Source organism: Gopherus flavomarginatus, chromosome 12 (genome assembly GCF_025201925.1).
Source record: "Gopherus flavomarginatus isolate rGopFla2 chromosome 12, rGopFla2.mat.asm, whole genome shotgun sequence".
NCBI classification, from domain to species: Eukaryota; Metazoa; Chordata; order Testudines; family Testudinidae; genus Gopherus; species Gopherus flavomarginatus.
Genome location: NC_066628.1, coordinates 52,449,891 through 52,462,391, shown reverse-complemented (window position 1 = coordinate 52,462,391; position 12,501 = coordinate 52,449,891). Strand labels below are relative to the sequence as shown.

General features: G+C 45.1%; 1 protein-coding gene across 1 annotated transcript in view; it reads right to left on the bottom strand.

The window, feature by feature from the left end:
- The window catches only part of ASPSCR1 (ASPSCR1 tether for SLC2A4, UBX domain containing), a 93,317-nt gene that overhangs the window by 31,763 nt on the left and 49,053 nt on the right, over positions 1-12,501 (bottom strand). The window contains exons 9-10 of the mRNA XM_050920092.1: positions 7,227-7,308; positions 4,028-4,094 (exon numbers count right to left, since the gene is read on the bottom strand). Coding sequence (XP_050776049.1) covers positions 4,028-4,094; positions 7,227-7,308 — 149 coding nt within the window. The remainder of the gene's footprint in view (positions 1-4,027; positions 4,095-7,226; positions 7,309-12,501) is intronic.

Below are 12,501 nucleotides of genomic sequence, written 5' to 3'. Positions count from 1 at the left end.
AAACCCCACTTGGATTTCCAAACACAGCTAGTCCTGATGGAGAGCGCACTCTACCTAGGTCTCGTATAGCCCACCTCACCATAGTACCTGAGCATTACCTGTCCATCAGGTCTTCCATTCACAGTATCACCTTGGCCCTACATTTTGGCTAAGGGATGGAGGGGAAGTCCTGTTTCTCTGAAAGGAGTCAATGAGCCTTACATTTACTGCTGCAGGCTCACAAGGAATCTTCCCAAACACTCCCAGGGTCACTCATTTACATGGAAAATACAGCTGTGTGCACCAGTCACCTGTGACAGACTGACAATATCCTGAATGAACTTTATTGAACTAAATTAAAATTAACTGAAGTAGGGTTATTACCTTTGAGGTACATTGTTTTGGAAATGCAAATGTTTATGTACAACTGAGATTGTAGGAACCTTCATTAGGAGGAAAACAAGATTAATGCAATCTATGGAAGGTATGTGGAAGTTCAAAGGTCTTTTTAGATCAATGTGCTTGAAGTGGATTTCCTAGGAAATATCTTGAGGTGAGGGGAATGCAAATTCTCCCCTCCAAAGCCACCTTTTGAAGATATTCCCTGGGAAGAGGCCCCCATTGTATACTAATTAGCTCCTCCTGGAAACTCTAGATCAAAGATCCCTGATCTGTATCAACTAGTCATTAGGGTGCCTGTTCGGAGCTGAAGCAATGATGAACTTGTAACCACAAAGAAACCCTAGGATGAAGTGTTGAAAGTCTGTTCTTGCCAGAGCCGATGCTAGAGTTGGGATCAACTCTGGTAAGCTTTGAGCATGTGTAGGTTCTTTTATTGTTTTTAATGTTTTCTCAGTAACGCTTTTTATCTTAAGACAAAAGTAGTCTTGTTTAGAAAGAGCTGTGTGGTAACTTATGTCCATACCAGTCACTCTGTTATCAGTCTCTGAAAAGAAAGCAAGGGGGTCTGTTTAGGCTGACTGTCTTTGCTGCCAGTAACCCAGTGAAGGCAGGAAACTGCTCAGCCAGGATATACCCTGGTAGGAAGGGAATGAGAAGTTTGGTCTTCACCCAAGAAAGGCAACAGTTGGCAAGCCAGAAGCCTGAGACTGGGTGCCATTGCTGGACCACGGAGTAATATCATCTCCTGTGGCTACAGACCCCAGTTGCTACCTTCAAATGGAAACGTCACTAGCTACACAAATGACTGAAGCTGCAGCTTCAACTAGATCGGGGATCTCTGGAACCTTTACTTATTTCTTTGGTTCTACTACATGGTATTGACTGGTTACCAAATTAACCCTGCTACCCATCCCACCCCCAATGCCCTGAGAACAGGGTAGACAAAGTCCACACACCCCCTGACAAACAAACTTTAAAAGTCTTGCACCAGATAGCCAGGAAGTCTGGATTTGCAGAGGGGGAACAGACACCTGAGACTCTAGTCACCAATTCTCAGGTCTAATGAGACAGCAGGTGTTTCCTGGGGCAACAGCAAGTAGTCTAGTTGGCAAGGCCTTCACCAAAGGAGAAGAATCTAAATTAGTAGCAAGGAGAGCAATTGGGTGCATACCCTGACATATTCCCTGCAAGAAACTCTAAACACCCCACTATTCTGGCTCAGCTGAGGACACCTGCTTTTTTTATTCTGGGCTTTGGTAACTTCAGACACAACAGTTGAATCAAGTCTTCTCTCTCACTCTGGCTGGACCAAGTCTCAACTCTAATGGGACAACACCATGCAGCATGGCAAGAATAGTATGACCTCAACTGGGACACAACAGCTTTTCTGGGCATGGCCCCCATGAAGCAGGCCTGATAAGAAGTCCTCTTCCTTTGCAGGTCTGCATAAGGTGAATGTCTCCAAGCCTTTCTTTACACAATTCACTGAAGCAACATGAACAGACTGCACTAGCTCCTTATAGAATCATAGAACTGTAGGACTGGAAGGGACTTCAAGAGGCCAACTAATCCAATGGTTCTCGACTGGGGGTACACAGAGGTCTTCCAGGGGATACATCAACTCATCTAGATATTTGCCTAGTTTTACAACAGGATACGTAAAAAGCACTAGCGAAGTCAGTACATAGTAAAATTTCATACAGACAATGACTTGTTTGTACTGCTCTATATAGAATGAAATTTTAGTACAATATTTATATTCCAATTGATTTATTTTATAATTATATGGTACAAAGGAGAAAGTCAGCAATATTCAGTAATAGTGCGCTGTGACATTTTTGTATTTTTGTGTCTGATTTTGAAAGCAAGTAGTTTTTAACGAAGGTGAAACTTGGGGTATGCGAGACAAATCGGACTCCTGAAAGGGGTAGAGTAGGCTGGAAAGGTTGAGAGCCACTGATCTAGTCCAGTCCGCTGCATTCATAGCAGGGCTAAGTATTATCTAGACCAGGGGTGGGCAAACTGTGGTCCACAGGCTGCATCCAGGCCATCAGACATTAAAATCTAGTCCTCGAGCTCCTGCTGGGGAGCAGTGTTTGCGGCTTTCCCTGCTCTGGTGCTCCATCCAGGGAGCGGGGTCAGGAGCTTGCCCCACTCTGCGTGTGCCGTGGCTCTGCACGGCTCCTGGAAGCAGCAGCATGTTCCCCTCTCTGGCTCTAATAGAACCGGCAGGGGTGGCGCCTGCCAATGCCTCCACATAGGAGTCGGAGGGGGGGACATGCCGCTGCTTCCAGGAGCTGCTTGAGATAAGCGCCACCTGGAGCGGGCACCCCTGACCTCCTCCTGCACTCCAACCCCGACTCAGCCCTGATCCCCCTCCTACTCTCCAAATCCCTCAGTTCCAGCCTGGAGCACCTTCCTGCACCCCAAATCCCTCATCCCCAGCTGGAGCCTTCCCCACCTCCGCACCCCTGCCCCAGCCCGGAGCCCCCAGAACTGGAAACAATGTCCAACCTAAATCGCTCTTTCTGCAATTTAAACCCATTGCTTCTTATCCTATCCTCAGAGGTTAAGGACAATAATTTTTTGCCCTCCTCCTCTGTGTAACAAGCTTTTATGTACTTGAAAACTGTTAAGTAACAGAGGGGTAGCCGTGTTAGTCTGGATCTGTAAAAGCAGCAAAGAGTCCTTATGTCTGTTAGTCTATAAGGTGCCACAGGACTCTTTGTTGCTTGAAAATTGCTGTGTTCCCTCTCAGTCTATTCTTCTCGAGACTAAACAAACCCATTTTTTTTTTCAATTTGCCCTCAGAGATCATGTTTTCTACACCTTTAATCATTTCTGCTGCTCTTCTTTGGACTTCCTCCAATTTGTCGACATCTTTTCTGAAATGTGGCACCCAGAACTCAACACAATACTCCAGTTGAGGCCTAATCAGCACAGAGTAAAATGGAAGAATTCCTTCTTGTGTCTGTGTCTTGCTTACAACATTCCTGCTAATACATCCTAGAATAATGTTTGCTTTTTTTGCTACAGTGCTACACTGCTGACTCATTTAGCTTGTGATCCACTATGACCCCCAGATCCCGTTCCTCAGTACTCCTTCCTAGGCAGTCATTTCCCGTTTTGTATGTGTGCAACTGATTGTTCCTTCCTAAGTGGAGTACTCTGCATTTTTTCTTATTGAATGTCATCCTATTTTCTTCAAACCATTTCTCCAGATCATTTTGAATTTTAATCCTATCCTCCAAAGCACTTTCAGCCTTTCCCAGCTTGATATTGTCTGCATACTTTATAAGTGTATTCTCTATGCCATTATCTAAATCACTGATAAGATATTGATCAGAACCGGACCCAGAACTGATCGCTGCAGGACCCCACTTGATTATGCCTTTCCAGCTTTGACTGCAAACCATCAGTAACTGTTCTTTGGGAACAGTTTTCCAACCAAGTGTGCACCCATCTTTGAAAGACTGCCCTCAGGTGGGTGGAGATGTGACAGTGCAAGCAGCTTCTTCAGAGCTGCATCACTCCCCGCAGCAGTGCAGAGATGCCTGGTGCCCCACTCCCGTAATACTAGTTCACAGCTGTAAGTGGCACTGAAGGCTAGTCGTCACCAGTGAGACAGAAGCAGGGATGCTCTTACCAGTTTCACTAGGGCGGAAGAACCCTTGCAGAACATGACGGTCTGGGAATTGGACTCGAAGCACGACCTAATCAGAAACAAAGCTGCATCAGCTGAAATATTCACTCTCAAAGAGTAAGAGCCCCATTTACTAAAGCCAGGGCTCAGATAGAGGCCAGGTTACCTCCTCCTCACAAGAGGCTCATATAGGATTGACTCTCTTCTGAGAGGCTGCACACAAGAACATCAACTATTATTTGTATTGTGGTGGCACCCTGAGACCCCAAATGGGATGAGGACCGCACATGCGCATACAAGAAGAAGTGACAGCCCCTCCCCAAAGACCTTGCCACTTTATTTGGAACAAGATGCTATAGAAGCATAACAGTCAGCAGAGAGAAGTGCAGGGAGAGGATGAGGGGAACAGAGGGAAGCTCACATGATGTCACAGGGTACTATATGCACCATTTGATGCTTCCAAGCCATTTCAAAATAAAGGAAGACCATAAAAACGGCCATACTGGGTCGCACCAATGGTCCATCTAGCCCAGTATCCTGTCTTCCGAGAGTGGCCAATGCCAGGTGCCCCAGAGTGGAAGAACAGATCAGGGCAATTATCAAGTGATCCAGCCCGTCATCCAGTCCCAGCATCTGGCAGTCAAAGATCTAGGTAAAAGCAGCAAAGAATCCTGTGGCACCTTATAGACTAACAGATGTCTATAAGGTGCCACAGGATTCTTTGCTGCTTTTACAGATCCAGACTAACACGGCTACCCCTCTGATACAAGATCTAGGTACACATACAGAGCATGAGGCTGCATCCCTGACCATCTTCACTAAATAGCCATTGATGGACCTGTCCTCCATGAACTCACCTAGCTTTTTTTTTTTTTTTTAAAAATGCATTTATAGTTTTGGCCTTCACAACATGCTCTTGCAACAAGTGCCATGGGTTGACTGCGTGTTGTGTGAAGAAGTACTTCCTTTGTTTGTTTTAAACCTGCTGCCTATTAATTTCATTGGGTGACCCCTGAACCTTGTGTTATAGGAAGGGATAAACAACACATCCTTATTCACATCATATCCTCCCTTAGTCGTCTCTTTTCCAAGCTGAACAGTCCCAGTCTTTTTAATCTCTCCTCATATGGAAGCAGTTTCATACCCATAATCATTTTTGTTGTCCTTCTCTGTACCCTTTCAAATTCTAGCATATCTTTTTGAGATGAAGTGACCAGAACTGCATGCAATATTCATGGCATGGGTGTACTATGGATTTAATAGTGGGATCATGACATTTTCCATCTTATCATCATCTATCCCATTCCTTATGGTTCCCAACATTGTTAACTTTTTTAGATGTTTTCAGAGAACTATCTACAGTGACTCCAAGATCTTTTATTGAGTGGTGACAGCTAATTCAGAGCCCATCCTTTTATATGTATAGTTGGGATTATGTTTTCCAACATGCATTACTTCCCATTTATCAACATTGAATTTTATCTGCCATTTTGTTGCCCAGTCACACAGTTTTATGAGATCTCTTTGTAGCTCTTTGCAGTCTGCTTTGGATTTAACTGTCTTGTGTAATTTTGTATTGAATAAAATTAATTCTCTCTGCTACTGAATGGAGCCATTATGGGCAGATGATTTCACATGCACATCACCGTAGACGTAAGCTATGTCAGGCCTTGTCTACACTACAGAGTTTTGTCGACCGAAGTTATGCTGATATACAGCCACCACTGTAATTAAACCGCTGTTGTACGTCCACACTATGCTCCTTGTGTCAGTGGAGCACACCCACAATAGCAGCTCTTGTACTGACACAGAACAGTGCACTGAAGGTAACTATCCCACTGTGTGCTTTGGGAAGGGTTTGCAATGCCTTATAGGGTCAGGGACAGCATCACATAATAAAAGTTTTTCAATGCCATCATTCATGGGCATCCTATTAGATTGCCAGCTGCTTTCAACTTCCCTGGTAACTTGCACCCCAGCCATCTGTCAGAAAGCATGGATCCTGCATTGTGTTCAGTATTGTGCTGTGCAGTATGAACAAAAGGCTAAAAAAGGAGCCCAATGGGCTATTTGGGTGGGGGATGCCTTGAAGGAGCATTTTAACACTGAGCCACAGTAATGCGTGTTGCTGTAGCGTGCTGAGCTTGGCATTGTTTGCTTGCGCCACGCTAGCACCCTTGTTTTGATTGCTGTGTGTGCCCAAAAAGTAACACATTGTAAATCATGTTTTAAAGTAGCACTTGGTAATATGAACGAACTGACATTGCTGCACACTAACACAAGAAGCCCACAGAGGTAGACAGGTAGGTGTGTGAGTGAGAGAGAGGGACAGATGGACAGACAGAGTTGGGGGAGAGTGAGTGTCTTGGCACACTGTCTCTAAGTTCAGACAGCAGCTGGAAGCAACCAATCCTGAGGCAGAAGCTGGCGGGCAGAGACAGCTGGTGCCCCCGTCATCTCACCCCAGCTCAGCAGAGACCAGGGAAAAGAGGGGGACACCCTGACACAATCCCCTTCCTCACTCCCTGGCTCTGCACAGCACAAGTCTCGCCCTGCCCCCCAGCAGCAGCCCACCCGCCCTGCCTGCTGATGCATGCCAGGAAGAGCAGGATTAAGTTTTGATTTGGTGATTCCCTCTGAGTTCTCCCACAGCCTCCTCTGCCCACAGACCCAGGAGACCTACTCCCCTCCCCAGTAGTCCAGGCAGGAGTGCATTTGCTGCCAGGAGCCACATGCTCAGCTGGGCAGTAGCTATACAAGCTCTCCACACTGAGCAGTGTCAAAACTACCTGGGGCTTTGAAAGGGGAGGGGTGTGTGTCTGGGTGGCTGGATGCAGGGCAGCGGAGTTCAAAACGGTAAGCAAAGTGGTCATGGTGGGAGGCCAGTTACAGTGACATAATGAACACAGTGTCTACACTGAGACTTTGTTGATCTATCTTTGCCGCAAAAATCTTTGCCCTCTTCTCAAGGTGGTTTCATTTTGTCGGCAAAACAGAAGAGTTTTGGCAGCAGAAGAAGCATTGTAGTGTGTACACCTCCACTGTTTTGCAGACAAAACTGTGTAGTGTACAAGACCTTAGAAACGCTCCTCTAAGAGCAGCTGCAAGTGCTTAGGATCCTGGTGGTCACAGTTTAGGCCCTGAAGCTATTTGACCACTAAATTTACACTCAGTCAGAAAGAGGAGAAGGAATAAAGGCTACCTTTGGGTAGCGCTCTAACTTCTCCTTCGTCTGAGCTTCTCTCAAAGATTTTGTCATGAAGGGAGCTTCTTCCAGACGTTTCCTAAATAGGGTGAGAAGGAGACAGACAATCTGTTAGTTCTACCACTAAGATTCATCTTGTTAACGTAAATGTAAGACCAAAACAGCCAACTGCTGCTCGATGTATCTCTCACTCCCATCTCCATGCCAGCTGTCCTCATATCCCAGTCCCTTCAGCACACCTTCCTCCCCACCACCAGTAAACCCAGAACTGCACCATCACAGTCACCCTAAAAACCCAAACCCATGTCCCTCCACATTCTCTCCTTCCCCATAAGGCTCCGCTCCACTCTCTGTGCATGACCACCACCACTTGGCAACACTATTCTGAATAGAGTGACCAGATAGCAACTGTGAAAAAACAGGACGAGGGTGGGGGATAATAGGTGCCTATATAAGAAAGTCCCAAAAAACGGGATTGTCCTTTTAAAAACGGGACATCTGGTAACCCTAATTCTGAACCAACTCCTGAATCTGCCCATAATATTATCTTGGAACTCCTTTTTGCTTCTAGATATACGAGATCACAGAACATTTTGAATATCTGTGCCAGTACAGGTTTCATCTTAAGCAGACTTCATGGATTCTCTGCTATTTCTCCTTTAAGCAGAACAGGACTCCAGATCCTCAGCTTCATTAAAACAAAAAACAAAAACAAAAAATCCTTCTAGCCCTTATGGTTGTGAAGAAAACCTTGAGACCATAACCCAGCTGACACAATGATGCCTGCCTGACTTTGAAGACGGCCTGAATAACTCAGACAAGTGTAAACGTCCCTCTTCACCTCAATCATGGGGTAATACTGTGAAACATCAAAGTGACAATTTCACCCAAGACTATGAATCATTTCACAGTGGATGACTGTAGCAGAATCGTTCTGCTAATGTGCTTATCCCTCAATCTCAAATTGCCACCCACACATCCCCAGATGCAAAAGAATAAATGACCCCTTTCCAGCTCTCCCCCATAATGATGATGCTGTTAATTCCATAACAATACAAAAATATACAACATATTGAAAACTGGAGATGTGGAGGCAGCATAAAATCAGTTGAATTTCTTATCAAATTAATTCTGTACTGATTAAATGGAAAAGAAGCTGCTGCATAATTCCCAGCCTGCCCATGAATCTTAGGATCTTGCCACAGAAGTTAGGTCCACCATGCTGCCATCTTCAGTCTATGGCAGTAGGAAGAAGAACAGCAGGATCACACTATCACACACAAAAAACGAGTTAACATGAAGTTAAGACTGGAAGCACTCAAAATTGCCCTGTGTTCATCCTGGAAAGCAGGAGTTTAGCTCCCAGAATGTAAATCATAGAACAGTCATAAAATCATAGAACGGAAGGGATCTCAATAGGTCATATAGTCCAGTCCCCTGCACTCACGGCAAGACTAATCTAGGCCATCCCTGACAGGTGTTTGTCCAGCCTGCTCTTAAAAATCCCCAATGATGGAGATTCCACAACCTTCCTAGGCAATTTATTCCAGCGCTAAACCATCCCGACAGTTAGGAAGTTTTTCATAATGTCCAACCTAAACCCCTCTTGCTGTAATTTAAGCCCAAATGTCAAACAAAGAAATGCAGAGTTAAAGCAATACTTCCGATACAACAACTATACCACCTGAACTCTGCTCAACGAGTCCCCTCAAGGAGATCAGTGTAGCTTACTTCTGCCAATCAACAGCAAGTACTTCCTAGACCAATGGTCCTGCACAGAGCACAGTAAGAGTCTGTTCAACTGTATGAATAGGAATGCAGGGCACAGAGAAAATGGCACATTTAGTTAGGAAGGGGTAATTGCATTTCCTAATTTCCCAACATTTGAGTTCTGAGAATTAAACTCTCCCATTCTGAAAAAACCACAAAGGGCACACAGTAGTGCTAGCTCCGGCACCTTAACTCCTCATAAACAACATTTTTTGCATGTGAATTTTTCCCGGTTTTTGAGAAAGTGGGGGAAGTGAGGAGGTATGATTCAAGGGCAAATGTGGGTAGAACAAAGTGCTGTGGAGAGTTTTCAAGGGCACTTTTCAGGTATCAACCAGAGGTACCACTAGGCAGTAAAGGAAGCCCTACTAGGGCCCAGCAGAAGCATATCTGACATTACATGAACTCGAGGGCATTAAGTGATACAATATTTATGTGGCGAACTAGCCACAGTTTTAGTCTGGATCCATAAAAGCCAGGTTTACAAACTAGATACAGAAGTCAGGCATGCAGGGAATTCAGAGTCATTAGGACTGCAGATCAGCAACAGACTAAACCACCAGCTGGGCTGGTGGATGGGTTGCTCACGTTTCTCATTCACTGAGCTCTTCCTTGCGGAGCCCAAACCGGCCCTCTAGCGCAAGTCTGTTGACCCAGGCTGGGAGGTTCAATTCCATGGGCTGAATAGACATACCCCAAGTGGCATGCCAATTTTCAGGCCAATCCATAGAGCCCTGCATGGATACAAATGTATATCCACGGATGCGGACATCCGCAGATGTAAACTGGTACCCATGGAACCACAGGGCTCTCCCGGGAACTGCAGCGGCAGAAGGAAACATGCGGCTGCCACTCCCAGGAGCCAGCATCCCACATTGGCTGCTCCTCTGGCTGTACCATCCTCAGCTCTGCCCACTGGGGCGGGCACCAGGCTCACCAGCAGCTGTCCCTGGTCGCACTCGTGTTCAAGCGGCACGCACACCCCCAGACAGGAGACGCAGACAGCTATGTGGAAGGGCTGGGGGCACTACAGCCAAGCCAGAGAAGCAGCTGGCAGAGGGAGCTGGATCCTGGGAGTGATGGCCCCACATTCTGCTCCTTTCGCCACTGCAGTTCCTGGAAAAGCCCTGAGGTTCTGCAGATACCAATTTATATCTGCGGATAGCCGTACTGGTGGATATAAATTTGTATCCATGCAGGGCTCTACCAATCTGAATATCCATGTGGATTTTAGAGCCCTTTGAGCAGTTCTAGGCAGAAAGCTCTGATCAACCCTAACTATGATGTTACATAGGCTGCTCCATATTTAAAGGAAGATTATATGACTCACTAAACACTGAATTCGGAGCATTAATTTACCAAGAAGGCAAAGGGTTTATCTTAACTGAATACTTGTTACAAAATAGGATTAAGAGTTCAGAAATTTTCCTATGCAGGTCCCCAACTTTTAAGAGAATTTGTTCAGGAGCTGTAACCCTTTTTATCTGTAAAAAGTTCAGTATTCCTTCCTTCCCTTTGGGCATCCCCCAGGTGTGGAGCTATGGGTCATCACATCCCAGTTTGGAGTTTATAGTTTGATTTTCACCTTCTGTCACGTCTCAAAATTGATTTATTCCAGCTAGTAACACATGGCAATTCTGTCATCAAAATTAGAGAGATTTGCTTATTGGCTGCAGTCTGAATCCAAAGCCTATGCGAGTCATTTCACTGACTTTAATGGGAGTTGGATCAGGCCTGTGTCAACATGCGACAAACAAATGTACGGATAAGTTGGTATTTTCATGCTTGTTCAGTTACCAGCAACTGATGTAATGTCAGATCAGAGCATATGCACCGGGGCAGTGTGAAATGTTGTTTCAGCTTTCATTGTTTTAGGCCCCTGGCATATGAATGCACATCCATCTTTAAAAGCAGCAATTATTTGTGGTGGGGAAGGGGAATCAAGTAGCTTTGGGGTAACTGGCTGAAATTTACTTAATAGGTATGACAAGACATGCAATAATTTTAAATCCTGTCCCAATGTGGGCACTGTGTGCCTTCCAGTCAGTTTATTTACTTGAGGTTTTTCTGTGATGCTCATCACCACAGTATCTAAACACATCACACACACTGAAGAATTAATCCTCAACACCCTTGTGAGGTACGGAAAAATTACCCTCCCTTAAGAGATTCATAGACTCTGGGACTGGAAGGGACCTCGAGAGGTCATCGAGTCCAGTCCTCTGCCCTCATGGCAGGACCAAATACTGTCTAGACCATCCCTGATAGACATTTATCTAACCTACTCTTAAATATCTCCAGAGATGGAGATTCTACAACCTCCCTAGGCAATTTATTCCAGTGTTTAACTACCCTGACAGTTAGGAACTTTTTCCTAATGTCCAGCCTAAATCTCCCTTGGTGCAGTTTAAGCCGATTGCTTCTTGTTCTATCATTAGAGGCTAAGGTGAACAAGTTTTCTCCCTCCTCCTGACGACACCCTTTTAGATACCTGAAAACTGTTATCATGTCCCCTCTCAGTCTTCTCTTTTCCAAACTAAATAAACCCAATTCTTTCAGCCTTCCTTCATAGGTCATGTTCTCAAGACCTTTAATCATTCTTGTTGCTCTTCTCTGGACCCTCTCCAATTTCTCCACATCTTTCTTGAAATGCGGTGCCCAGAACTGGACACAATACTCCAGTTGAGGCCTAACCAGGGAGGATAGAGCGGAAGAATGACTTCTCGTGTCTTGTTTACAACACACCTGTTAATGCATCCCAGAATCACGTTTGCTTTTTTTGCAACAGTATCACACTGTTGACTCATATTTAGCTTGTGGTCCACCATGACCCCTAGATCTCTTTCCGCCATACTCCTTCCTAGACAGTCTCTTCCCATTCTGTATGTGTGAAACTGACTGTTCCTTCCTAAGTGGAGCACTTTGCATTTATCTTTATTGAACTTCATCCGGTTTACCTCAGACCATTTCTCCAAGTTGTCCAGATCATTCTGAATTTTGACTCTGTCCTCCAAAGCAGTTGCAATCCCTCCCAGTTTGGCATTGTCTGCAAACTTAATAAGCGTACTTTCTATGCCAACATCTAAGTCGTTGATGAAGATATTGAACAGAGCCGGTCCCAAAACAGACCCCTGCGGAATCCCACTTGTTATACCTTTCCAGCAGGATTGGGAGCCATTAATAACTACTCTCTGAGTACGGTTATCCAGCCAGTTATGCACCCACCTTATAGTAGCCCCATCTAAACTGTATTTGCCTAGTTTATCGATAAGTTTATCATGTGAGACCGTATCAAATGCCTTACTAAACTCTAGGTATACCACATCCACCGCTTCTCCCTTATCCACAAGACTCATCATCCTATCAAAGAAAGCTATCAGATTGGTTTGGCACGATTTGTTCTTTACAAATCCATGCTGGCTATTCCCTATCACCTTACCACCTTCCAAGTGTTTACAGATTATTTCTTTAATTACTTGATCCATTATCTTCCCTGTCACAG